Source organism: Zea mays, chromosome 8, assembly GCF_902167145.1.
Source record: "Zea mays cultivar B73 chromosome 8, Zm-B73-REFERENCE-NAM-5.0, whole genome shotgun sequence".
Classification (NCBI taxonomy): Eukaryota; Viridiplantae; Streptophyta; class Magnoliopsida; order Poales; family Poaceae; genus Zea; species Zea mays.
The window spans coordinates 157,794,028-157,821,095 of NC_050103.1; the positions used below are offsets into that span (position 1 = coordinate 157,794,028).

Genomic DNA, 27,068 nt, shown 5'->3' on the forward strand with positions numbered 1-27,068 from the left:
AACCATGTCCAGAGTGTCATGGACTCCAATAGAGAAATATACAAACTCCATCAGCACCAGCAACTCAGAGCTAGTGTTATGGTACTGCCAAGGTGGCTTCCAGACAACATTTCTCTCAAGATGAAATATAGATAATGATGAATTTGCATCCGTCAGCACACATGCTACTCCACTGTGATAGCACTACAATAACAGAGGCATACTTGAAATAACTGTCACCACAGCCACAACAGCTGCATCTCCAACCAAATACATAGACACAAATGGTGGCCAGGGAATTGCCAATAGTATCTAGAGAACCGATGCTTTGCACCTACTAGGCATGCCATCGAACACTAGCTGAATACCCAATGGAGCTGGTGGAGGTGTGCTTGAAACAACCCTCACCACAACTGGTAGGGGCTTGATGAGTTTGGTGATGTCATGTAACATAGCCGCATAAAGTCTAGGCATCGCAACATCATTGTTGCTCTTGCAGTCATCGTTGACACTCTTAGGTGGGGAAGTCAGTGTAGCCAACGAGGTCGTTGGTGTAGCAGGAACAAGTGCGACATCAGCAACCACTGCTTGTGCACCACTTGCAGCAACCTTCACACACAACTTATCAGAGTTGATGTCATCAGATGCCGCCTTTACATGGTTGACGCTGGGGCCTTCAGCAAGGACCAGAGATGGCATGATGTTGGTGATGCCAGGAACATCATTTGTGGCCGACACTGTTGCATTAGCAAGGTTGGTGACAGGTACGTGCACCTTCACTATGGATGAATATGAGCTCACATGATCGTAGCAGCTCTTATCTATATTGGCATTGCTGTGATCTTGAGATGCACCCCACTGAATGTTTAGCTCACAGCAACCATCATAGATGTTTCGACCATGTAAGTCTCCAAAAGTTCCTGCTGCCTCATCTTTTGTTTCAAATACCACATGAGCCAACACATGGTCTGAGTCCCCAAACATGTGGACATGCTCAACCTTTCCATATGGAGCAAAAACTACACGGACCATGCTCTCAGTGATGGGGTAACGGACCTGGCGTATAGTGACTTCGAGGACGCGACTTGGTGACCTCCAGTCGCTCTTGGGCATTTCACCGAACAACTTGCGAGCACCGTTCTGCAGGTTGCGCCCCCTGCCCAAATCTGAGCTCAAACCTCCATAATCGCGAGCACCAATCTCCCAAGCCATCTCGAAGCCAACAAATGAGGGAAAATTTCCAGAGATTCGAAAGCCTCTGAGTACCAATTGTTAGCAACCTCCAATCACATGAACACAATAGCCACCACCAAAGCAAGGGTATAAATCTGATACATGCATACACTAGTACAGAGATGGAGTTTGGGAAGTAGCAAGCAGGGAAGGGAAGAAGATGAACTGGATCGAGAGGTGAAGCATCAGAAGCACATCTCAGCGGGATGAGGAGAGACGCCTAACCGCCATAGGAAGAAGTAGATGATAGAGTGGTGTATTCTCAATATTCGATGGTCCCTGGACCTTGCCTTGTTTCTGCTCTTTGTAGTGCTCATTTCAGTTAGTTGGACCCACGTGTACCATATAGGTCAGGTTCCTAACACACCAGCACTAATGGAGGAGCGCATGTCACAAAGGAATTCCTCAACGGACAGCTGCGGCCGCCGCGGACCACATGTCACCGTGGGCGGGTGTTCCTGCCGCGCCACTACTGGTAATATGCTTCCCTTGTTGTTTGCAGTTGACCACCCCCCTGTAGAACCATTTACGTGAGGATCGGAGGCATCGGGGCGCCGAGTCGCAATCTCCGGCGAGCACCGCCACCGTCACTGGCCCTCAGTTAGGGGAAACACATGGGAACTGTTCATCTCCAAAGAAAGGGCTGGGATTAGATCTTACAGGGTTAGTTGTCGGGCGTTGGTGTATGGATGAATGAACCAGATTAGGACTCGCATAGCTCTTCGCATTGTAGAATATGGGTCGTTGATCGGTTAACGGGTGGTGCGGATGAGGGCTAGCGATCCATTTCGTCTCATTAAATCCTCGCCATTGGATTTAGATCTGGAGGTCGGATTGAAATACCTATTTGATGTATAGGGGATCTAATCTGCCCCTTTGAATCTAGATCGTGCGGCCAGATTTGGCCTGCACCCCTTCGCGCACGTCAAGTTGCAAAAGAGACCCTAACAAATTGACAAATAAACCCGTCGTCCCGAGCAGTGTAAAGGTTAATACGATTAGGTCCTAAAAGTTGCACAGAGCACCCTAGAAGTCTTCAAAATATTGTTCGCAGTCCAGATTGATCAGGGATATTCAAAACAAATAAAGAAAATGAATATAGGTATAAAAATAAATCTACTAATTTTGTAAAATACATATCTTCTTTGTTTTAGCTCCGAATTAATTCATTCCAATTGTACTAAATTCATGTTAATATTGTTCATCATCTAGCAATCCTATGTTATCCTAAACCTATGGTTAAAATTAAGCACTTAATTTGTTCTATATCTAACACTTAATTCTTTAGAAAATCATAACTCCTTAACCGTAACTCCGATTTTAGTGGTTCTCGAACCTAGGATTTAGTTATGTTGTGTAGATCATGCAATATGTTCTTATGTTTGGTGTGATATTAATTTTGCCTATACCATGTTTGTATTGCTACAAGTAGCGGCGAGGTTACGAGTCACTTGAAGATCAAGTTGGTACTTAGGAATCTCAAGTCTAAGACAAGTTGTGCCCTTGATCACTTCTTTTTACATAATAATGTTCGTTGTTAATCACTGTGACATGCTCGGGTTAATTTGATGGGACCTAATAGGTTTCCCTATCATTGTTTATCCTCCACCTTGCAAACAAATGAACTATTGGGTAGATTTGCTATTGTTCTACCTGGTTTTGGGAAACTAATGTTTTATTATGATCATGTCCCAATTATGTTGTTGTTTAATTATTGTTCATGATAAGAACATATTGTTAATTGGAACATGGAGAACCACCCGAGAAAACAGTGCTACCACAAGGGTGGAATGGGACGCCCTTGGCTAAGTAATTAGGAAAAATGATTGAGATTACCTTACCCGGAAGGGGCAAGCGGGGAGGCATCGCTACTAGAGTATAGGGAGGTCCTTGGGTCGAACTGTCTGTAAAGCCTTTCGGACGAGGGATTCCTATGCTTCCTTCTTCCTGAATCCGTAGTGGGTTTTCTCGAACTAGTGGAACTTTGGAAAGGCCTCGTAGTGCTACCCTTCCTCGCTTCCTTGGTAGAGGTGTATGGGGTCCGTACAACCCTATGGAAAATGGGTAACACGACTTGTGGGTAAAGATGTGCAACCTCTGCAGGGTGTAAAACTGGTATATCAGTCGTGCTCACGGTCATGAGCGGCTCGGACACTCACATGATTAACTTATGGAATTAAACGCAATTTGTCATTTGCATTGCATTGTGGGTGTTGTTATTAATCTCGATCTCTTATGTAATTGGGTTCGTATCTACTTATACCTAGTAACTGCTAATAAAATTCTGACCAACTTTAAAAGCAATGCTCAGCTTTAACCATCATCTTTGGTAAGCCTTACTATTCACATGGGCTCCCACCTTTGGTGAGTTCATGCACATTATTCCCCACAACTTGTTGACCGATGAACGTATGTGAGCTCACCCTTGCTGTACTCACATTCCCCCCAGGTCAAGAACAGGTACCCCAGGATGAGGTGCATGATGGATGTTGTGATGAGTTCATGAGAGGTCTAGGCCGTCGTCTCCCAGACAACTTTGGGTTGTTGGATCGTTGTCTTCATATGATGTAATTATTTAATTATTTTGTACAGAACTCCTGTATATATTAATGTTGTGACATTCGTTTCTTGTACCATGAGTCATCATATGTGTGAGAGTTGATCCTAGCACACTTGGTGATTATTTCACGCCTGGGTTTTGGACCCCTGAAATCCGGGTGTGATAGAATAGTAAACATTGCAACTTAAGTAATCAATGTAAATAAAAAAGCTTAAAAGCGAAGGTAGAGAAAGCAAACTTCCATGGACGCGTCGGTATTTTTACCAAGGTATCTAAAACCACGCAAGGTTCCGACTAATTCTCGTTGGTGTCCCTATGCAAAGGGAAGCCCACGCGAGGGCCAAGTACCCGATCGAGTAACTCTGTAGAGAGTCGCAAGCCTTCTTCACGCGCAAGGGGTGCTCCACTTCCGGCCTCCTCTCGAACGCTCCCCGCCGTCTTCACTATCGAGTTTCCGGCCAAAATGCCGTGGGCCTCATCCCCTCTAGTACATGGTGGCATCCACACCACAAATACAGTTGGTGTGGTCTCGCAAGACTCTCACTCCACTCGGTACAATATTGCAATGGCTCATGCAAGAACCGAGGGTTTTGCGGGTTGTCTAGCCTCACTCACATAACTAGGAACAAACCTAGAGCAAGTGCAATAGCGGTCTAACTAACCTAAGCACTTTGCAAAGCACCTACGCTAATTATCGAGTGATTCTCTAAGCATTTGTGTGATATGGAGCAATGGAGATGTGTCTCAACACTATAACAATGTATCTTGAGCTCCCACTCCTTCAAATGACCGGCTATGGGGGTATATATAGTGTTCACCCCAAATAGAACCGTTGGAGAAAGCAGACTTTTCTGCGTTGCACCGGTCCGGTTCGGTGCCCTCTACGTCAGCTAACTGTTGGATATCTGGCTACTGCTCTGCATTGTCGCAGTGGTCTGGTACACCATCGGACCAGTCCGGAGACCACCACGTGAGTCGAACATTGGAAACTAGCTGTTGGACCTCGGCCCGGTGCACCACTGGATCGGTACGGATTGCCAGCTGGTCGAGAGCCGATTGCAGAGCTCTCTGCGTAACCGATCTGGTGTACCTGTCGATAACCCAATTCTTGTTTCTTCTATCTTCTTTACTTGGGCTCTTTTGGTCTTATGTCTTGGACTTGTCTGAGTATTTGTAAGCCTCCTATGAGTCTTTTAAGTCTTTTTTGAGGTGTTGCATCCTTAGAGCCTAAGTCCAATACACTTTGCATCATGTGAACTACAAAACATAAAAACTAGTAAATTCATTAGTTCACTGGTTATGTTGGTCATCAAACACCAAAATTACTTAGTCAAATGGACCGGGGTCCATTTTCCTTATAGTAGTAACAAAATATATCTCAAAAATCTTTCAATAACCAAAAAATATGTGGCATGTGATTTAACAACCTCTAATTATCATCATCATCGATAATATGCATGAGATCTATTCCTTTTAAAAGATACACGTATATATGGCAGTATGAAAACACATAAGATAACTTCTAAGTGCATCTAAATGGTCCAAACTTCTAGATTTACATCTAAATTACCCACATTATTTTCACTATTGTTTCTTCTTCTTTCTCTGTTTTTTGTAGTCACTAACTATTTTCTATTTCGCCATCTTTGATGTTTTACTCCATAAAAGGCTCGGCGATTTTTCTAGAGTTTTAGTAAAATAATTATAAATATCCGACCATAATTTTTATAGCAAATAATAGTCCTTATTTTTTTATATTTTAATAAATTACATATTTATCTTTATGACCGACACATAAAGTAACCATGAAAATATGTACTCTTGAAAGCTAAGCTTTTCTGCTCACACTTCGGTGTATCCTGGTCCATCATATCCTCTAGTTTGTCCTATACCCATTACAGTCAAGCCATGCTTTGAGTTTCACCGGATAAGACCATCTCCAATCATTTCCTCCACATTTTTCCTACTATCTATATTTTCTATTATATTTTACTATATCACTCCAAAAAATATTCTTCCACATACAGAATGTCTTCATACTGGTGTATCGCTTCACTCTATACCTCCCCTTCCCTAATCTTGTAGCAATTTAGCGTCACAACCACGATGCAGCGCCTGCCTCTACCCCCTCCCTGCAAGCCACAGCGCGCCAGATCAAGGGTGGTCTATGCCAGCCCCCTTGCATCAAATTCTGTGCACACCATTATTTATTAGTTGAGAATAGAGATGGCAGTTGGACCCGTGGATATGGAACCCACGGGTTTCGTACCCGATGGATATGGATACGAGTTGAAAAACTCACCGGTGGATCATGTCGGGTCGGGTACCCGAAATACGTCGGGTAGGGTTCAGGTAAAATATTTTACCCGTGGGTATCCGGTGGATATCCGAGATATTATTTCAATTCAACTGTTTATATGGGTCGTGTTCACTGAAAAATGAGGTTCATAAAGATCTGAAGTCCAAAAATTGTGGTCAATCAACAGCATCCTCTGCCCCCGCCCACCCTATCCCTAATTCTCAATGTACTTTCCCCTGACGTTGTCCTCGGCCGTTGCCCACATTGCTCAAGCCTCACGCACGTGCTCACCATGCTCCACTCTTCCTCGACGCGCTCTATTGGCCTCTCACCAGTCTCGTTGTAAGCTACAAGCCCCCTTTCTTCTTCAGTCCAAGCTTGATTTCATCATTATGTTATTTTGTACTCAATTTAAATCACTTGGATGCGAATAATTTTGAGTTGAGATGCGCCGATTAAATTTTATTTAGTTTACAATAGCATATCCATCGGGTACCTAGCGGGCGTGGGTATGTGTATAGATTCTCGCCCGATTGGTTTGGTGGGTGTGGATATTTATAGAAGGTTCGGATACAATATCGAGTCGGGTATTGCTATACCCGAATACAACCCGGCCCGCTGCCATCCCTAGTTGAGAAAAATGATATTAGATAATGAAAAGGTATGGAAAATAATATTTTATAGTTTAGTAGGGTATATGGGGAGAATTTATGGGTAACCGTTGCGGAAGGGATAAAAGTAGATGGTGGAATTTGTATGATATGATATAAAAGTGAGATATAGGGGGACGAAGTTTAGAGGGAACGGTTGCAGATAGCCTCAACCATTCACTCTATCCAGTCCCTCTATATACTATAATTCAGTTATTGACATTTTTTCACTAGTTTTTGAAGTTTAAAAAATCATAAACTATTTATACTACCATGTTATCATGGTTACGGTACTTAAAAAGTTAATATCATAAATAAATAGAGTAATTAAAATGTGAGGAAGATTAGAACTAAAATGTTATCATGGTTTTTGAAGTGTATTTTAGGGATTTAAAGAGAAATTAGTTCATATTACACTTCAATACACCTTATACCACCTCAATCCACTTCAATCCAATATTACCCAAACAAACCCTACGGGGGGATATGGACTGGTGGAGGTAGGGGATGGATCGTGATCCAAACGCTCATTCACAAAATGATAGAGACCTAAACAATTTGTAGTTTAAAAACAAATAGAAATAGAGTCTGATTCTAATCTGATCCAATCATTAAATCTTATAGCGTAAAAATTAGATCTCATTGTCACCCTTAGGTGGAGGGTGCCGTTGGATCCGTGATCACCCCAAAGTACATTCTAAATAGGGTGGGGGAGGTGTGGGGTGACCGGTTGGAGAAGGCCTAAATTAAATGACTTGAGTTTCTCCAACATGCTTCCATCATATCCACTGTGATATACGTGTTCCTCAAAATCTCTTGTGGACTAAATCGTTTTTATTATAACACCCAGATAATATTTTTATCCTTAAAATCTAGATTTTACGATTGATTCTGATTTTTATAATTATTAATCGCATATTTTCTCCAAAATATATTTTGAAAAAAAATTGTATATAAACTTTTAATAAAGTCACCTTTCTGAACTTATTAATCGCATAGATTCCTACCAAATGGAAACAATAACAAAGACCAAATGACAGGTAAGGTTTATCAAAAAAAATCCTGACGAGGAATGGCTACTGGCCCAGCTTTCATATGGTTCTCACTGCAGATTGTCGTTTTAATGCTTGCTTAAGGAATATGGTCACCTGTTAGCACTGAAGCAACAAATACAACCGCCCAAATTGAAAGGCCCGTTGTCTTCGCTTTGCATTAATACTAAGATATTATTGCAACATTTCTGACGCCTGCCACCATGATTTCAAGTTCTTCGAGCATTTGATTACGCAATATATTTCAGAGAATTTTTTGTTCCTCCCAATTGTAGAGTGAATAGTGTATACAACACGACTAAGCTCTACAGGACTACTTCCTTGAGTTCCTTCTGAAAAGAGGCTGCCTCCCAGCTTGTGCATTACGATCCTGCACATGCATAAATGTAACGATGTCAAATTAGAAGCCATAATCATGGCGTCGTGCATTAGTGATGTAGCTTTGCACCACTGGACCCAGTGATTTCTTGTGAGGAAAAAAATCCCGAAATAGAATACCCCCAAAGACACACGAGTATCTTGCTATCTCCCTATCAGAAATACAGGGGACAGAAAGTCAATCGCCATCAGGGAACTGCCTGAAGGCAACAAAAGCTACCAACATATCTGCCTTGTGCAGCCTGAGCTGTATCTGTATGAACTAGAAATTTGCCTTTCAGAGTTGGTTTGGAACAAAGGGGAGATAAACCTTTTTTCACGAAAGCACAGGAGAACTGTGCGATAATATATTAAAGAAGAGGTACATATACAAGAGCAAACTAGGAGCCCCTACGGCGGCCAATAACAGGCATACAGAAACCCATCCATAACTAAAAAAAACTAACAAGAACTGCCACAATACTAGCTAACTAGCAGGGAGGCCCGGAATGGGGGCGGTAAGCAAAGACAACTTCTTTGCACCAGCCATCTCCCAAAGGTCAACCTCCAACCCAACTCTTCTAATAGCATCAGAAATATTGGGGCTCTTGTTGTCAAAAACACAGCTATTGCGCTGCTTCCATAAGATCCAACTCCCAGGATGACTTGAGAATTGAAGCCATCCCTTGCTATTCCAGAGACCTTAGTACATAATATTCTCCATTCAAGGAAGGCACTATCCTCGGAGTGGGGAGCAAGAAGCGGAAGGTTCACTTGATGAAGTAGTTTGAACCAAAATTCTCGAGCAAAAACACACCCAATCAACATATGGTCCAAGGTTTCTTCATCCTGATCACATAATGGACATCTCTCCGGATGGTCCATGCCTCTTTTCTGTAGCCTATCTATTGTCCAAACCTTCCTATGTGCGACCAGCCACAAAAAACTTGGGTGCTGTTTGGTTCAGGAAATGTAACGTAAAGGGTAATGGTAATGGTTTACATTCGATTACTGGCGGTAACAAGTTTGAATAGTCCGGTATCAATTTTTAGTATGGTATCTGATTACAGTTGGACTAAAACAAACATGATTTAACGTTATCACTTACCCATTACGTTACAAATATGTGAACCAAACGGTACCTTGGTTTTTGGAGGAGCCCAAGTTTTCCATATTCTATGAAAAGGCTCAAACTCAGAAAATCCAATAAAGAAACCCCTATATGCTTCCTTTGAGAACTTTCAGTTTGCAGCTAGGCGAAAAAATGCTTGGCTTCAACTTGAGGTCTTTAGAACAATTGAGTCAATTAAATCCTACATGATGAGAAATTCATTGATAATTCCAACAGAAAGAGCTCCCTGAATGTCAGAAATCTAGCTCTGATTAGAGATAGCATCCACCACTGTTCTCTTGTTAACTCTTTTCTTAGGAATGATTCCAAATAATCGAGGGGCTAAGTCTACAATTATGTGACCCAATAGCCCACCTATCGGTCCACAAAAAAATTGTAGCCCCATTACCAAGCTCAGTTTGCATAGCCATTGAGAAGAAATCTTTCGCTTTTTTAGGGACTTGGATGGCAAGAGAGGCCCATGGGCAATTTGGCTCAGTTTTAGCCATCCATAGCCATCGCATTCTAAGCGACCAAGCAAGTTCTTTAATGCTGGAAATGCTAGACCACCCAACTCACGAGGCCTACAAACAGTTCCCCAAGCCACATGACAGTGGCCACCTTTTGCATCTCTTTGGCCTCTCCACAGAAAACCTCGACGAATTTTATCAATGGCTTTAATGGCCCAAGCTGGAAGATCGACAGTCATGGCTAAGTAGATGACCATCCCTGTGAGAACATGTTGGATGTGCACTTTTCGACCAGCTTTAGTCAATAACTCAGCCTTCCATCCAGAGAGTTGATTTGCAATCTTATCAATAATGGGTTGAACTTGGGTTTTTGAAAGCTTTTTGATGGCAAGTGGTAAGCCCATATAACGACAAGGGAATTCAGCTAACTCACAAGGCAGCATATTCTGCAGCACAACAAGGTCATGATCTCCACATCTAATAGGGTACACACTGCTTTTCTGGACATTCGTACGTAAACCTAAAGCATCTCAAAATAGCTGAAGAAGGGAGACAAAACCTCCCATAAGAACTAGTTTGGCAACCCCATTTTTATAAGGGATTTCTATTTTCCCAAAGGAAATTAGTTCATTTTCCCTTGGAAAATGAGAATCCCTTGAAAAAATGAAGTTGCCAAACTGGCCCTAAATAACTAAATATCTTATGCAAATAATATCCCTGGGATTGCTCACCCCGGGAAAATGCAGGGATCCCTAGAGGATTTTAGTTTCCAAACTAGTCTTCAAAGGATTTTTTTAGAGTTCTAGGGCTTTGCCCCAGTCTTAGTATTAAGCAAAGACACAAAAGGTCCAGATTACAGCATTCAGGTGGAATACACCTGTCCATAAAGTATCCTTTCACAGGACTTCTACAGAAAGTATGGATCTAAAACTAAAAGAACTTCGGTTAGGACATTCGGAACATGATGCTCTTTACTCTATTCCAAAGTTTGCACCAAGGGCAAGAGATTGTTTTGAATTTCAGAAACACACATGTTGCTTTGCCCAAAACATGTTGTGCCACAAACATATAAGAAAGGGAGTTAATCTCAATGGCCAAAAGGAGGCTTCTAAATTTAAGAACAAATAATTAACAATTGATAGTGCTTTTGAATATTCTAATCTTATTAATGATATGGAGTGGTTAAGAACAATCGGACACCTCCTACATGAAACAACTTTGGACAACTAAGTACTAAGGCCTCGTTTGGTTAGAGGGACTGTCAAGGGCGTTGAACTCTTGGCTGGCTGGACAGCGGCTATGGAGCTTGTAGCCGTCGGCCGTCATCTCCGGTGAGGTTATTCCCCTCTACCGTAGGCTTAGAGAGATAGAGAGAAATATGGCTAATAATCTGCTTCCCTTCATTGTCACGGTTACAAGAATATATAAGGAGATAGCCCAACTAACGGGAGTAACAAACTCCTGAAATTATGGAACTGATAAATCGAAAGGGAAACTAATAATATCTTTCCGCCTTATCCACTCGACCTGCTCAAGCCAGCCGTGCGCGTGTCGCCCCTGGCCGCGCGTTCCGCTGCTCGGCGAATGTCTCTGGCCCGGCGCCTCCTGGTATAGACTTGTCCCCACATGACATCTCCCCCTCCGTCGAGACCCAGCTCGTCCCCGAGCTGGAACGCTGGATGCTTGGCGCGGAATGTGTCAACGTCCTCCCAGGTGGCCGACGCAGCCGATTCACCTTTCCACTGGACCAACACTTGGCGCACACCACGTGCAAGACGATAGTGCACCGCCCGTTCCGGCTCCGGGACAATCGCGCCATGGTGAATCGTCGGCAGAGGTGGAGGTGTTGCCGGCGGTGTCCCATGGAACTTCTTGAGAAGGCTGACATGGAACACGTCATGCAGGCGGGCTCCGGCCGGCAAGTCGAGACGGACGACGACGTCGTGGGTCAACTCGGTGACGCGGTAGGGCCCGAAATAGCGGGGCTTTAGCTTGCCTGTTCAGGCCTGAGGAAGAGAGGAAGCTGCACACTGACGCAGGCGGAGGAGGACCCAGTCGCCCACTTGGTAGATCACCTGGCGATGTCCGGCGTCGTAGTGGCGCTTCTGAACCTGTTGTGCCTGCTCTAGCCGAGAGCGAATGTCAGCGAGGAACTCGTCGCACTCCGCTATGCTCCGGGCGACAGCAGCGACCCTCGTGTCGCCTGGCTCGTACGATCGGATTGACGGTGGATCGCGACCGTAGACGACACGGAACGGCGTGTCGTGCAGGGACGTCTGGTAGGCGGTATTGAAGACGAACTCCGCCCACAGAAGCCAACGTAGCCATTGTCGCGGCCTGTCACCTGTAAGGCAGCGGAGGTACATAATGATGACCCGGTTAGCCACCTCGGACTGTCCATCCGACTGAGGGTGGAATGCCGTAGTCATGTGGAGCTTGGTCCCCATCAGACGCATGAGCTCGCGCCAGAATGTTGACGTGAAGACCGGATCGCGATCCGACACCATCGACTGCGGAAGAGGTGCTGGCTCGGGATGGCGAGGATCGTCTAGATCGCGATACCAGGTTGTCAAGGGCGTTGAACCCTTGGCTGGCTGGACCGCGGCTACGGAGCTCGTAGCCGTCGGCCGTCTTCTCCGGTGAGGTTATTCCCCTCTACCGTAGGCTTAGAGAGATAGAGAGAGATATGGCTAATAATCTGCTTCCCTTCATTGTCACGGTTACAAGAATATATAAGGGCATAGCCCAACTAACGGGAGTAACAAACTCCTGAAATTATGGAACTGATAAATCGAAAGGGAAACTAATAATATCTTTCCGCCTTATCCACTCGACCTGCTCGAGCCAGCCGTCCGCGCGTCACCCCTGGCCGCGTGTTCCGCTGCTCGGCGAATGTCTCTGGCCCGACGCCTCCTGGTATAGACTTGTCCCCACATGACAGGGACTAGTTTTTAGTCCCATTTAGTCCCTATTTTGCTAAACGGAAGGACTAAAGTAGGAACTGATTGGCTTTAGTCTCTAGTCTCTCACATGGGTGCTAAAAGGGACTAGAGGGTAACATTTACTCCAATTGCCTTTGCCTAGAGTTGGAATATAATATAAGTGAATTGTCCACCTTCTTCTATCAGCTTAATCTTTTAGGTTGAACAGGTTGGTGCATGTAACTTAATATGGTATCAGAGCCAGAGGTTATGAGTTTGAATCCTGGCTAGCGCAATTAAATTAAACAATTGTTGTTTGCTCCTATTCCACGTCAGAGACCCAAAAGAGGCTCGACGTGAGGGGGAGTGTTGGAATATAATATATGTGAATTGCTCATCTCCTCCTATCAGTTTAAGCTTTTGGGTTGAACTGATTGGTGCATGCAACTTAATACCTAGAAAACTGGCGTCATACACGGGAAACAAGAAAATGGGTATTTCGGTCTTTATGTGTTGCATTTAATGTATTTAGAATCTGTTTAGTCCCTATAATCAAACAAGGTAGGAACTAAAGTTTAGTCCCTGGACTAAACTTTAGTCATAGGACTAATGGAACCAAACGGGGTCTAAGCAAACACAATTAGCACCATGCTTTTGCCTAGAGTCAATAAGAATATGCAATCATTAGCTCATGCACCACATCCCTCCAACCCTGTTTAGAGTTTCTTATTAGTAAAGAGCAGCCGTCAGGTATCAAGTCTTCGTCAGTCTAAGTCAAATACTTGCACGGCCACCTATGCATTTTCACATATGTAGCACCAATGAGGATATGGTATGATCCTGATATTTTCAGGTCAGGATATATCCTATTTGCATGTGCATTCATGCTATTCAAGATGTCCTTTGTACGTGGCGTCACACAGCATGACAAGTGGCTAGTCTATAGTAAAGCGGTGACTATGAAATCAGTTTCCTGTTGATTGCATTTTACCCTCGCAAAATCTCACAAGTGAACAAATAGATGGTCAACTTCATAGAGGTGATCGCTGCCTAGGATGACATAACGAGCGGCCAACAACACACCTGCATGTTGGTCGTAAGCTTCCTAATTTGCACAGTGGATATGTGCATGGTTAGGTGATAAAATCCCCCATAAAAAGGTGCATACGATGCATAGCAAAAAGATAACCTAGACACACAAGACAAATCCACAGAATATGTATGCGCATATGTCACTATAAGCAGCACATGATAGGAAAGATCTCAAACAGAACCCCCCACAACCAAAATCAACCAGTAACTTCTTTGATGGACGGGCCTTTTTTATTAAGATGGAAGGGCATTATTTGGAGGTACTATTGCTTGCACTTGCAGTTCCCTCCAATTTCCATTATGTTCCCTCACTCCACTATCATCTTACACACTGTGGCATAGCAGTCAGTGTGCACTCACTCCACTTACTATTCCAGATCCTTTTGTTATGCATTTAGCCATTTACCATACAGTAGTAGGTGCTGTCATGGGCATCATAGGGAGCGAGAGGCAACAGCCAGGCTGGGATAAGGCTAGAGAACAAGATTGAGATGAGCTAGGATAAGGCTAGAGAATAAGATTGAGATGAGAGAATTGTGGAGAGTTGGTTAGCAGCAGATAAGTCCAAGAAAGTAGGAGTTAGTTGAGAGTTTGTAGGAGAAGTTGGTTAGCCATAGGGCTATTTATAAGCCACATGGCAACAGGGAATAAATCAAGCAAGATCATTATCAAACCAATCTCTCTCTCTCTCTTGCAATAGCCCTCTCAAGCGCCTAGGGCTGCTACCCTAGAACCAAGCCTGCGGCAGAGGGGTATAACCTCGCCGGAGAAGACAGCTATCCCCATGGACCGAAGGTCCATGACACCTGGTATCAGCTCCAGGTTATCCTCACCACCACCAGCCGCCCATCCCTCACCACCACTACCGCCATTTGCCGCCGCAACGCCCTCCCACCCGCTCTCTCCAACTCTAGATGCATTCACTCGGCTCGAAGAGAAGTGGGATCAATTCGTTGTGATGTTCCACCGCTACAAGGAGAAGACAGAGAAGGAACTCCAAGCAGCGGTGCGGCTTCAGGCGGCAGCGCGAGGGTTCCTGGCACGCCGCCAGGTACAGTCCCTTCGTGGGGAGAAGCACCTTGCTGTGGCCTCCAGGGCCACCCCATGGCCGTCATCACATGAGCAGGTCGTGGTGCGCCTGCAAGCCGCAGTGCGCGGCTTCCTTGTTAGGCGGGCGGTGCGGAAGCTGCACTTGCTGATCAGCTCATCGCTGCACCAACTCGCAGCCTGCGCGCCCAACCACCAGGTCTCGTCTATACTTTTTGAATCCCCTGCAGAAGTCAAGATCTGGGTATGCAATCCCCCTGCACGGCCAAAGAGGGTCGTCTCCTTCATTCGAGCAACTGCCTTGGTGCTGGACAGACCCAACATAAGAACGGGCTGGTTCCTCCTTCACCTTTCATCCAACGTGAAGTCCGCAGTTCAGCTCTTTCCTTGGGATCCAGGAGGACATAGCTACAGTTCAAATTTATATTTTAGTTCCACAATTATTTTGTATTTTCGTCTTAAATAATAAAGGTAAGCCGAGATGTAAAAGGCTTAACCTTAAGTCGTGTCAGGTAAGTCTATGGCAGCTCGAGGACGAGCTGGTCCTCAAGGGAGGGGGAGATGTCATGGGCATCATAGGGAGCGAGAGGCAACAGCCAGGCTGGGATAAGGCTAGAGAACAAGATTGAGATGAGCTAGGATAAGGCTAGAGAATAAGATTGAGATGAGAGAATTGTGGAGAGTTGGTTAGCAGCAGATAAGTCCAAGAAAGTAGGAGTTAGTTGAGAGTTTGTAGGAGAAGTTGGTTAGCCATAGGGCTATTTATAAGCCACATGGCAACAGGGAATAAATCAAGCAAGATCATTATCAAACCAATCTCTCTCTCTCTCTTGCAATAGCCCTCTCAAGCGCCTAGGGCTGCTACCCTAGAACCAAGCCTGCGGCAGAGGGGTATAACCTCGCCGGAGAAGACAGCTATCCCCATGGACCGAAGGTCCATGACAGGTGCACTGTATACATTTTGGTTATTTGATATATTGTCACTCCTTAGAACAGAATCTTAGTACAGCAACATTTTGGTTATATGATACATTTTGACTCTTAAATGAATGCTCCAATTTTATACTGATAGCATATCTTCTTTTTGGTTATTTGATCTATTTTTGACTTGCTAAAACGGATGTGCTGACTGTATAATAGTATTTCAAGTTTTGAATTACTGAAAGATTATAGCTAAATGTGATCCTGATAAGATGCAAATCCCTTCCACAACAATTATTGGTATAGAGGCTTGCCGTGTAATCATCATTGCACCATCATCATCATTAGTTCATTACAGAAAAAGTTTAATGTCCATAAAATAATAGAGATCCATAGAAGTTAATCTAATCATGCATTCATGACCAAAGAACTACAAGCATACCCGATGCTATGTAGCATTCCAAGACTAAGACATCATTTCATGATCTACAAATTAAAAAAAAAGTAGAATACAAAAGATATAGAAAATATATCAACTACTAAAACATGATAGGTTTTTGTTTACTTTGGCCTTGGTTACTAGAAAGGCAGTACACAACTTCTAAAGTTTTTTTTCTCGAACGCACAGGAAAACTGTGCACCATTAGTTTAAGAAGAAAATGGGTCTAAAATAGACCAAACACAAGCTACCTTAAGAGGCAGAAAGAAAATAGGAGGGGAAGGAAGAGGAGAAGGGGGGTGGGGTGGGGGTATACAACAACATCAACACCTCCCTAATCTAAGGCCACAACCGTCTAAAGTAGCTTCTGCCAAGTGCCAAATGCCCAAATGTAGTTGACCTTGTGCTGCGGGATAATGTGTTTCATCATAACCCTCTAGAGGAATCATTACTGGTAGGACATACCTAATGTTACAACTTATTTCATTTTTAGCTATCTCAGCTAGCATTCATGTATAAAAGGGGCAGAAGTTTGATATCTTGTCCCCATGAATCCTCCTACGGCAATAACATACCAGTAGAAGAGAACAATATGCCTAAAGACACATTTGCACTCAGCATTATCCTTTTAATTCTTCTCTTCAATATATATGCAGGTATGGGGTTCGCTCTTGCTTCTATGCAATATATTAATTGATAGACCATTATACCATACCTGAACATGTTCTTTTGTCTTAATGCAGGCCAAACTATAGTTGTCCAAAATGATAATGCTGTTACTGCAAAGTTGACAAAGGTATGTCGATTGTCCTCTGTTATTATTTAAATTTGAGATATGGAATCAGCAACAGTCTTGTCATCTTGACCATAGATAGTAATAAAGGGGCAGGCTCAGTGCCAGAGACTCCCACATGAGTGGGATCTAAGGAAGAGACAAATCGAGGCAATCCTTCCCCCCACAAATGCAGAGAGGCTGCTTCAAACCCACGACCTGGTGACTCGGTGAGACAGCTCTCACCGCTGCACTAGGCCTGCCCTTCTCACTATAGATAGTAATGTTCAAAAGAATCATATAGCAATACCTTATAAATTGGCAATAATGATGAGGCCTACTGAACCTTAAAATCATGTCAACAAATATCAGAAATTTTATGTTTAGGTTTCTTTGCTCATTAGCTTAATCAATGTATGCTTTTATCCTCTGAATACAGGGGCATAGCAGAAAGATTCTTACAGAGGTTCAGGATTATGATTACGGAAGTGCAAACTCTAGGCATGATCCACGCAGAAGGCCTGGGACTGGAGGTAGGAATGGCTAGAGTGCTAGACCACTAAGCTCCTTATTATACAGTCTGTATATAATTGTGTGAAGATGCTACTACACGAATGGGGTTATATGAGGGAGACTATTCTCTTACTACAGCTAACCTACAATACAAATGTTTGGAACCCTGTTGTGTGTCTTTATGTATCAACTGGAACAATGAGCCATATAGATACTGGGATCCATCTATCCGATAAACAGTCTAGTGGGATGAAGTCAAGAGTATCTCATATAAATGGCACCCATGTGTACTTTTTAGGCACCCAAAAATGTATTCTGCTAATTGCTAAAGCATACCTGAGGCAGCGCATCATCTATGGTCATTTTTTTATGTGAAAAATGTAGCATGATACTTGTGAGTTCATCTCACAGGTACAACTGATGAAACAGACAGACTGAAAAGGAAAAAAGGAAAAACTGTACAAAAAGAAACAACTGGTAATAAAATGTCAAATGCACTTACCAAGTAGCATGTGATTTACTCAGTTTCCTTCCTCTTTAATGAAATAAGGGCCAGGCTTGATAGGATAAGGATAAAGGTAACCCTCAGGCCGAGAAAACCCAGATTCATTCATGCGATCACTGAGAACATGCAGTATAGGCTTCTTTAACCCATATTCATGCCTGTTCTTCTCAAGATAGGCATTAGCTTCTTCAGCCACCTCCATGGTGAACGCAAATCTATTCTCTTGAGATAACATCAGCTGATTAATATCCAGGCATATGATCTTCCCATTCTCCCTTACCTTTCTCACCTTCTCTTCTAAGAAAGGGATACGATCCAACTTGTAACGCAACATGTCATCTTCTTTGGTCTGCAAGTATGATACATAGTTAAGTGTGATGCATAGCGGAAGGTTAGTAAATGTTGTGAATTCAGAAGGACGACAAACAATTGTCCCACACGCATAACCGAAGACAGACGTGACTGCTACAGAAATTCATTGTGATTTGCATTCTATTGTTTGCATAGACAACTGTGGCATGCCAATGCCATACTTGTGCCCGTAGGTTCACTTAAATCAATGGTGAATAAGGCTACATTGTTAACCCAAAAGAGAAGTGGAATTGTCACTCGGAACAGCTAGTACTGATGATCTTGAAACTACACACCGATGATGCTTTTCAGGCCTCCTAAACTGCTAACATAATTGTCACCCGGCTGCACTTCTTTGTAAGGCTGCAGCTGTTGCTGTTTGCAACACCGTTTATCACTGTGTTGAGCTACTCTGCAGCAGCTGCAGAGTTGCAAGTACAACAGGAATGCCGCCCTCAAATCTTGTGTAGATCACAAAATCTTCTAACTAATTCCCAAATTTCATAGCAAACTTCTCCTTCCATCGTGCTAATTGGCTACCATGCCGAGTGAGATAAGTATGAAATTCCAAACAGTATTGTTTGGTTAATGCAAATACCAGTTTCCGACGACGCCACACTCGCCTCCCGCTGCTGGTCCGCACGTCCCCACCTCCGCTACTACTCCCAGAGTCGCTATTACTCTTCTTCTGCGAGACAATGGAGCAGAGCAAAATAAGGGCAAGTGCGTGTAAATCGGGAGAGCTGTAGGTGGAGAGAGAGAGAGAGAGAGGAAGTTAGCTCGATTGTGCGTCCACCTGGGCTCTAATGGAGATGGTGACGCCGCTGCGGCCAACGCTCCTGCCTGCTCGCGCGGAGTAGGGGAAGCCGGCGGCCAGGTGACTGCCGTGGTGGTGCGTAGCGGCGACGAAGGAAGCCATTGCCATATCCATTTTGCAGGTGTAGCCGAGTTTCTCACGGTCCCATGAACCGCGTTTCACCCTTAGTCTATGTATATTATGTGGTATTAAGTCATTTTAAATTTATCGCAAGTCAAAATTCATGTCAATTCATTCCAATCCACATAAAATTAAAATAATCGAACAAAACTTGTTTACTTTTCTTCTGTATTATATAAGTTAGATTATGGTAAAAACGTAAGAGGATAAAATATTATTTTAAAATTATAAATAAGCTGAAACAAGCTAACTAACAAATACTAGTTTATTTTAGCTTATTTGTATTCATAAAGTGATATTTTACCCTCTTATCTTTCTATCATAATTTAACTTACATAATTTAGGAGGGAAACAAATACACCCTTAATATCATCTCAGACAAACATAATGTAAAAAAATCACATAAATACATAAGGGCTATAATTTAGGAGGGAAACAAACACACACTTAAAGCTGATTTGGTGATCAGAGATTTCGAGAGGATCCATAGAAGAAATCTCCTTGCTATTTAAATTTAAATAACAAAGGGATTACTCCCCATAAATCCTCTGATCACCAAATTTGGTGGATAGAGATCACAAGAGAATATATGGGAAAGAAATCCCTTGCTATTTAGGATTCATCTCCTATAGATCCCTCATGAACCATGTCCACTAAATCAGCCCTTAGTGTCGTCTCGAACAGACATAAACAAACACACCCTTAGTGTCGTCTAGACAAACATAATGTAAAAAAAATCGCTATCACATAAACATGTAAAGGCTAGTTTGGCAACTCTATTTTTTTAAAAAAAAAATCTCCTTGAGAAAATAGAAATCCCTGAGGAAATGAGGTTGTCAAACTAACCCTAATACACAGAAAAAAAAAGGGGGGAGAAACAACTTCATGAGCTTGCTATTGCTAGGACACATCCCCGATCATCACATAGCATAGCATGTGAACTCCAGGCCACCTAATGGTAGATTACTTGTTACTAGCAAATATTCCGAACTGTATGCAGCAGTACGTCTATCACTCTATCCTAACTCCTACACATGGTACATGTAGAAATCTTTTACAGAACTTAGCTCTTGCAAGACACATATATGGCCCTCGTTAAGGGTCAGAAATAGGCTTTTTTATTTGATACAGGCAAAATAAGAGGCTCCTAAACCAGTTCTGTCTGAATCTTCAAGCTTTTTCATGCATCATCTATTGCAGATACAGCATTGCGAAATGCTTCCCAGGCTTTTTCATTTGACACGGGCATAAGAAGAGGCTCTTAAAACCAGTTCAGTCTGAATCTTCAAGCTTTTTGATGGCATCCTCTATTGCAGGTACAGCATTGCAAAATGCTTCCCACTGCTCCAAAGTCATACTGATACCTGCACTAGGAAAAACGTTAGTAAAGAATAGAAGAAAAGAGATAAACAATGAGCAATGGCACACAAAAAGAAGCACACCACAACATAAAACAAAGAAGATACGATAGAAATCCATAACAATGGCACCAGAAACACATTTTTTTGGTAAGATGGTACTAACAAACACCTGATAGATCTTAATTTCTTTAGGAACATGCATTTAGCCATGTGGAAATAAATGGGGTAGTGATTAGATACTATTGAAATTAATAAACACCTACCAAAGTTTGAGCTCGCAAAAGAGGGTTCTCAATCCTGATACATTAAAATGTGTTGGAACACGATGGAATAACTCATGCAAAACAATAACCAGATTTTTGACATCACAAGTATGTCATAAGGGATGGCAACTGAGTTATAACTGTTTTGCTATGGAACACGATGCAACATGGATAATACTGAAATGAAATTTTGTTTAGAAAAGGAGTCAAAGCTAAATCAAGTTGACTTGCATTTACACCAAGTCACCAACAAATAATAAAGAAAGAACACAAGTTGTAACATGAAAGAAGAGAGAATTGTCAACTGGTCTATGAACCAAATATTCCAGAGCGGCCAAATATAGTGAATTAGTGATTATTGACTGGCAACTGGCTGCGAACAAATATCATATTGTGTCTGAATATGGTGGGGATATACTTTTGCAGATCAGCTAGCCTGTTGAAATGATTTCCTCAGATTTTTCTTTAAATCAATCCAAATTTCGGTAGGCAGGGGTGCTGATTCAACAGGGGTATACTGAACGTAATGCTGCATTAAAATGATCACATTAAACTTAGTCAAATAACCCATAAAGCAATTAAAATCTCAAATTGACAGTTTTCTTGCCCACCAATTGAAACTTACAGCTAGACACCAGTGGTAAGACAATAACTGCGCTAAAAAGACTTCTGAAGATGCATGAAAATACAGGACTGGCATAGCCTAAAAATAAGTTGATATGATCAAATCACACTGAGACCATAACAGATTCTAGATATTGCTAGTGCAGGAGAATGAAATATACCGTACGCAGTGACAGATTGAAAAAACTAACTGGTATTTGCAGTGTTTCTATATAAAGAAGTCCAACATTTACGAAAGCGTGGATACATAATAGCCACGTTTTGTCTAAAAAGATAGCCATAGGTAAATGACAGACAGATAACACTGGAACAACAACATCACATCATTATCGCTGCTCAGTTCTAAGTTCTGCGAATTGGTGAATTCGGTTTCTGGAAAACTGAGACATTCATTACTATAAGAGTGTAATAAAAGGGTCAAGCCTCAAGGTCCGGCAATATCAAGCTGACATTGCAGATGAAGATCCATTCGAGTGGACATCACATCTAACATTCGAGCAGTAATCCATGGTGCCATGGTGGAGTCACCTTTGGCGGAGGGCATCTCCTTGCCGTCCTTCACGTAGAACTCGCGGATGGACACCAACGACCTGCCCTTAAACTCCGATAAAGTCACCCTCCTCTTGCTCGAAAGCTGCACGCACAAACCCACATCACGCCACAAAACCCTAGCATAACATTCGGATCGATTTGAACAAGAGCGAGAGAGGAGATACGGAAGAAGAAACTCACGCGGCACAGGATAAGGTCACCTTGGTCATCGTACTCTCTCTTCCCGCCACCCTTACCTTCATCCTCCTCCTCATCGTCATCCTCTTCGTCCTCCTCTTCGTGTTCCTTGCCCTTGCTCTCCCTGCCAGTGACGCCCTCCTCCTCCGCCTTCGCCTCCTCCTTGGAGGAGAGTGAAAGTAGGTATTCCTCAACGACGCCGCGGACGAAGAGCTTGCGGTCGGGTATGGAGAGGTCGATGCCGAGGCGGTCGCTGGCAGCGGCGCGGACCTTGTACTCCGTCACGGACTCCATATCGGAGCCCCGGAGGATCTCCAGCACCGTAGCCTCCACATTCTTCTTCGTTGCCTCGTCCATGCCGACGCCACCCAACCAACACGCCAACGTTTCTGCTCCCTTCGCCGGAGTTGGGGAGGGGAGAGTCCACAGGCCACAGCGCACTTCGACTCTGTAATTCTGTATGTCTGAGCGAGAAAATTGGTAGTTGACTGAGGTAAAATGAACTTTTTCATCGTTTTATTTGGCAAGAAAAGTTGGGTGGAGTCTAGGCTAACAAAGGCCAGAGAATATAAAACAAAAATGGATGGGCCGGCCCAAGATTCACAGCCGTACGACCCAACTGTAGACCGTAGCCCACCAATCCGCTTTGTCTCCCACTCTCCCTAAACTTCTCTCGTTGGCAATCGCACAAAAACTTTATTTGTCACAGCCTATTTCGTAGCTTCTTCGTATATTTAAAAACGAAAGTGGTATCAAACAGAACGTCTGTACCATAACATAATTAATTTAGCTGTTTTTCATAATAAACTAAAAGAATGCAATAGTGGAAGTCTATCAAATATAGGTCTTGTTTGGGCATGAGCATAGGTGTTTGTAAAGTAAATTAAGGATTACAAGAAAAGGCACCCTTTAGGTTTGAAAATAGGCATACTAAAACATCTATGGATCAAAGTGAAACAGGTATGTTTCTAGCACTTAGTCAATTATTGAGGTACTAATCATGTTTGACTAAATGATAGGGACCATAAGAAGTCGAGTCAAAAGGAGCAAAAGAAAGTTGGCATAAAAAGGAACAAGTTGTGCTGGACTAGGCGACACTGAACGGTTCGGTGCCATCCACCGGACAGTCCGGTGTCCGTCCGATCGTACTGGTCGCTCTCGGTTTCATCCGAGCACTCTCGGCTATAATTCACCGGACGGTCCGCGCGGAGCGTCGGACAGTCCGGTGTGAAGATAGACAACAGCTATCTGCCACGTCCGCCGCAGCCAATGGTCAGATGGTGCATCGGACAATTCGGTGCCCCCCACCAAACAGTCTGGTGCCCGCTTGAAACAGAAAGTGACCAATCAGGGATCTGTTAACTATTGCACTGTGCAGGTCCGGTGCGCCACCGGACAGACCGGTGCACCCACGGACAGGGAAGGCTGGGAGCTTCCAATTCAAGCTCCAACGGCTCCTAGGTCCCTTGGAGCTATAAAAGGACCCCAAGGCGCCATGGAGCGGTACCTAAGCATACTTTGAGCACACTACAACTCCAAGACTCCGCAACCACGCCTCTGAAGTGTTCTAGAGAGATTTGAGCGCATTTCTTCAGTCGTTACTCTATCGTTTTGTTGTTACGCTCTCTTCTTCACATTTGTGCGTGTTGTTGTTGCGTTGTGCTCTTGTGTGCGTATCTACTCCCCTCCTTACTCCGAATTTTATTGTGGTCATTTGTGTAAGATGTGATAGACTCCAATTTATAGAGATTCCTCACAAAGGGATATTGATATAAGGAAGACAATTGTGACACTCAAGTTTGATTTTTGTATCACTTGAGAAGGGTTGAGAGCAACCCTTGACCAAGGGAGGTCACCACAACATGGAGTAGGCATTGACCGAACCACAGTAAAAATCTTCTTGAGTTCTTTACTCACTTGAAATATTTCTCCTAAGTTCAGTACTCTCGTAAAGGAGAAATCAAGTGAAGAGTTCTCCTTTCTTCTCTCTTCTCATCTAACTTGTTTTAGTTCACACTAACACTTGTGTCGGTACCCTAAATCAGGGGTACCCTCTTCTACAGCATGAAGACGCCGCACCTATGCAACATCTCCAGGCCACGCGGAGGACGATGCCTGACCCCACCGCATGGGCAGGCCAAAGGGCGCCACGTGGCAAGGAAAGACAGCACATCCCAGTATGTATCGTGGGGTCTGGACCTCCACACAAGGACACCGGACCCCTATACATATAAGTCCGGAGCCTCCGAGTAAGGTCCGAACCTCAGCAAGGTCCCAGAACGAGGAAGACCCTGGCGTGAGTAGGGGTCTGGTGCTGACACGTGTCCAGGCCTTGCCCTTCACTTCCCGCTCAGGCGGAGACCCGTTGCTTGTGACCCATGACATAAGCCATCGGGCTGAGCCTGACGTAAAGCCGTGCAGCGCCTACATTTACTGAGGAGAGGACGCGCCGCCTGCCACTGCGCTGACGGGCGACGTGCCCTCTCAGCATTTAATGTGTCCCGTCCCATCCACTGGTAGGCGGCGTCAAGGTCATCCAGCAGGCGGCGCGCCTACTGGGTCTGCTGGTGAGCAGTGCGCTCGTGCCAGGCAGCGCACTGTGTTATCCCTTCTACAAGAAGCTTCCTCTGCACGCCGAAGATACACAGATCTCGGACGACAGGACACAAGGAGATTGCCCTGGCAGCAAATATTTATAGTCCCAAGTTTTATATTCTCTATGTCCCTGGGCCCACATGTCGGGGCTCATTACCTTTGTGCATGCCCCCCTTCAGCTATAAAAGGGGAGGCATGCGACGTTACACAGAGCCAAGCTCAGACTCACAATACATTACACAGTGGAGTAGGGTGTTACGCCCCGGCGGACCGAACCACTCTAAACCCTCGTGTGCTCTCGTGTGTTCATCCACCAACCTCGTAACAAGCAAGACGCTTAGGCCCCTCCTCATTTTAGGAATTAGGGTGGGTGCAATCCGCCACCCGACCGGAGAGATTTACCCTCCGACATTTGGCGCGCCAGGTAGGGGCTAGGCTTGAAGTTTTTGCTTGTTCCCTCGCTCAGCATGATGGTGCGAATCATCGAGCACCGCGCCGAAACTTCAGAAGATTTGGCGATGGAGCAAGAAGTTGCGTCCTCCGCGTCGCGAGTACCCGACTGCCCTGAGTCTGGGGCTGCTGTTGTACACGCCGTGCAACAGCACACGCCTGCGCAAGTGTCCCGGACTCCATCGAGGGCAACACCTACGGCATTATCTGTCGCCAGGGAGTTGCTACGCCACCCCCTAGCTCCACGGCTTCACCAGGGGCCATGAAGCAGTGGCGTGACGATGTTGACCGGCTACTCGGTATGGCGCATTCTACCTCGACCAGATCTAGGCCCCGGTCATCCCGGCGCCAACACGAAGCCACGACGTCTGTGCGCTCGCCCTCCGTAAGGGGTGCGCAGACTAACGACCTTTGGGCAGAGCTCAACCGCAGGCGTACGGGAGAGGATGCCCGGATCTCCCTGGAAAGGGCGTGCGAGCGCCGCTAAAACATCTAGGGTCGCAACCTCGATCAAGACTTTGCTGCGGCAACACCGTAGACGCCAATGGGCACCCGGTCCCAAACGGGTGTCCCCTTGGCCGGCGTGGGCTGCGCCGCCCTCGTGGACCATCTTCGCGCGGCATCATGGCCGCCCAAGTTCCGGTCGCACCTGCCGGAAAAATACGATGGGACATCAAACCCATCGGAGTTCCTGCAGGTGTACGTCACCGCCATCACAGCAGCAGGTGGAAACACCGCTGTGATGGCAATGTATTTTCATGTCGCCTTGTCTGGATCTGCCCGGACTTGGCTCATGAACCTCGCCCCAGGATCCATCTACACCTGGGAAGAGCTCTGCGCGCGGTTTGTCGTGAACTTCGCCAGCGCTTACCAACAACACGGTGTGGAGGCCCACCTCCATGGGATGAGGCAAGAGCCCGGGGAGACTCTCTGGAAGTTCATCTCACGCTTCACCAAGGTGCGAGGTACTATACGTCGTATTTCTGATGCCTCCATCATCACGGCCTTCCGACAGGGAGAACGTGACAAGAAAATGTTGGAGAAGTTGGCCACGCATGACGTGGAAACTGTCCCCACGCTCTTTGCTCTGGCTGACAAGTGTGCCAGAGCCACCAAGGGTCGTGCATGGCACTCGGCCTCACAAACCGGGGCTGCCCAGTCGGGCGGCTCGAGTGCCGCCCCCAGGACGAGAAGAAGAAAAAGAAGAAGGATCGCGACTACCAGAAGCCGTGATCCACCGCTCTGGTCGTTGCAGCTACGACCAGGGGCCGGGGCGACCACAACAAGCGCCCACGACCGCAAAGGGGTAGCGGCGGCTCGTGCCCTATACACCCCAACGGTCGCCACAGCGCCACGGAGTGCCGCGAGATCATTGATCTTGTGAAACGCGTCAGCGAACACATCAGCGAGCGACGTGAGCAATCTTCCAAGGACGGCTCCCCACCTCATCGTCGCCCTGGCAAGGAAAAGGTCGACGATGGCGAGGTAGCCGCGGCTGAACAAGACCTCGGATACCAGTCACCCAAGGGGGACCTAAAGGACGTCTTCACTAGAGACTCCCACTCCGATGGCGACTAGACGAACCACCGGCAGGACCCCATGTCCCCCGGCCTACGGAGCTGAAGCCTGCCTTCCTCCGGAAACCATTCTGGGTCCCCCACGGGTCCAGACTTCTAATAGGTTTATCCAGGAGTGACCATGACCAAGGACGGGGGCTCCTTCGTCAAACGCAGATGGAAACCCGGGGTCGGGACCTAATCTTACGGAAGTACCAAACCAAATCAGAGCTCCACAACACTCCCCAGCTGGGAAGGACCCTTCAAGGTAACGGGAATAC

At 45.0% G+C, this 27,068-nt stretch overlaps 2 protein-coding genes and 1 long non-coding RNA gene across 4 annotated transcripts; 1 reads left to right on the forward strand and 2 right to left on the reverse strand.

Moving 5' to 3' along the window:
• Positions 1 to 7,832: 7,832 nt before the first annotated feature.
• Positions 7,833 to 19,229, reverse strand: LOC100276635 (uncharacterized). The gene is made up of 4 exons (NM_001350322.1): positions 19,069 to 19,229; positions 18,871 to 18,960; positions 17,919 to 18,270; positions 7,833 to 8,143 (listed from the first exon to the last, which is right to left on the reverse strand). The coding sequence occupies exons 1-3, from the start codon at positions 19,201 to 19,203 to the stop codon at positions 17,938 to 17,940; spliced, it is 558 nt and encodes a 185-aa protein (NP_001337251.1). The 5' UTR covers positions 19,204 to 19,229; the 3' UTR covers positions 7,833 to 8,143; positions 17,919 to 17,937.
• On the forward strand, positions 16,263 to 17,457 carry LOC109941450 (uncharacterized). Its single transcript, XR_002264088.2, has 2 exons — positions 16,263 to 16,927; positions 17,343 to 17,457. It is a non-coding gene; the product is annotated as an uncharacterized lncRNA (long non-coding RNA).
• A 736-nt stretch (positions 19,230 to 19,965) lies between the features above and the next one.
• LOC100384655 (uncharacterized) lies at positions 19,966 to 22,702 on the reverse strand. Of its 2 annotated transcripts, XM_020542275.3 has the most exons (4): positions 22,190 to 22,702; positions 21,986 to 22,091; positions 21,252 to 21,362; positions 19,966 to 20,573 (listed from the first exon to the last, which is right to left on the reverse strand). In XM_020542275.3, exons 1-3 carry the CDS (start codon positions 22,541 to 22,543, stop codon positions 21,337 to 21,339), a joined length of 486 nt encoding a protein of 161 aa, XP_020397864.1. In that variant the 5' UTR covers positions 22,544 to 22,702; the 3' UTR covers positions 19,966 to 20,573; positions 21,252 to 21,336. The 2 variants fall into 2 exon arrangements, with proteins under 2 accessions (XP_020397864.1, NP_001170611.1); NM_001177140.1 differs by lacking the exon at positions 21,252 to 21,362 and having other exon boundaries at positions 20,164 to 20,573; positions 22,190 to 22,657.
• Between the last annotated feature and the right edge of the window lie 4,366 nt (positions 22,703 to 27,068).

Coding starts and splice junctions, on each gene's coding strand:
- LOC100276635 (NM_001350322.1), bottom strand. CDS start 19,203: ATGGATATGGCAATGGCTTCCTTCGTCGCCGCTACGCACCACCACGGC. Junction 18,961..19,068: donor CCATCTCCATTAGAGCCCAG/GTGGACGCACAA, acceptor ATTGTCTCGCAG/AAGAAGAGTAATAGCGACTC. Junction 18,271..18,870: donor TGTGGCGTCGTCGGAAACTG/GTATTTGCATTA, acceptor TCATACTTGCAG/ACCAAAGAAGATGACATGTT.
- LOC100384655 (NM_001177140.1), bottom strand. CDS start 22,543: ATGGACGAGGCAACGAAGAAGAATGTGGAGGCTACGGTGCTGGAGATC. Junction 22,092..22,189: donor GTGACCTTATCCTGTGCCGC/GTGAGTTTCTTC, acceptor TTGTGCGTGCAG/CTTTCGAGCAAGAGGAGGGT. Junction 20,574..21,985: donor GGAGATGCCCTCCGCCAAAG/GTGACTCCACCA, acceptor TTCCTAGTGCAG/GTATCAGTATGACTTTGGAG.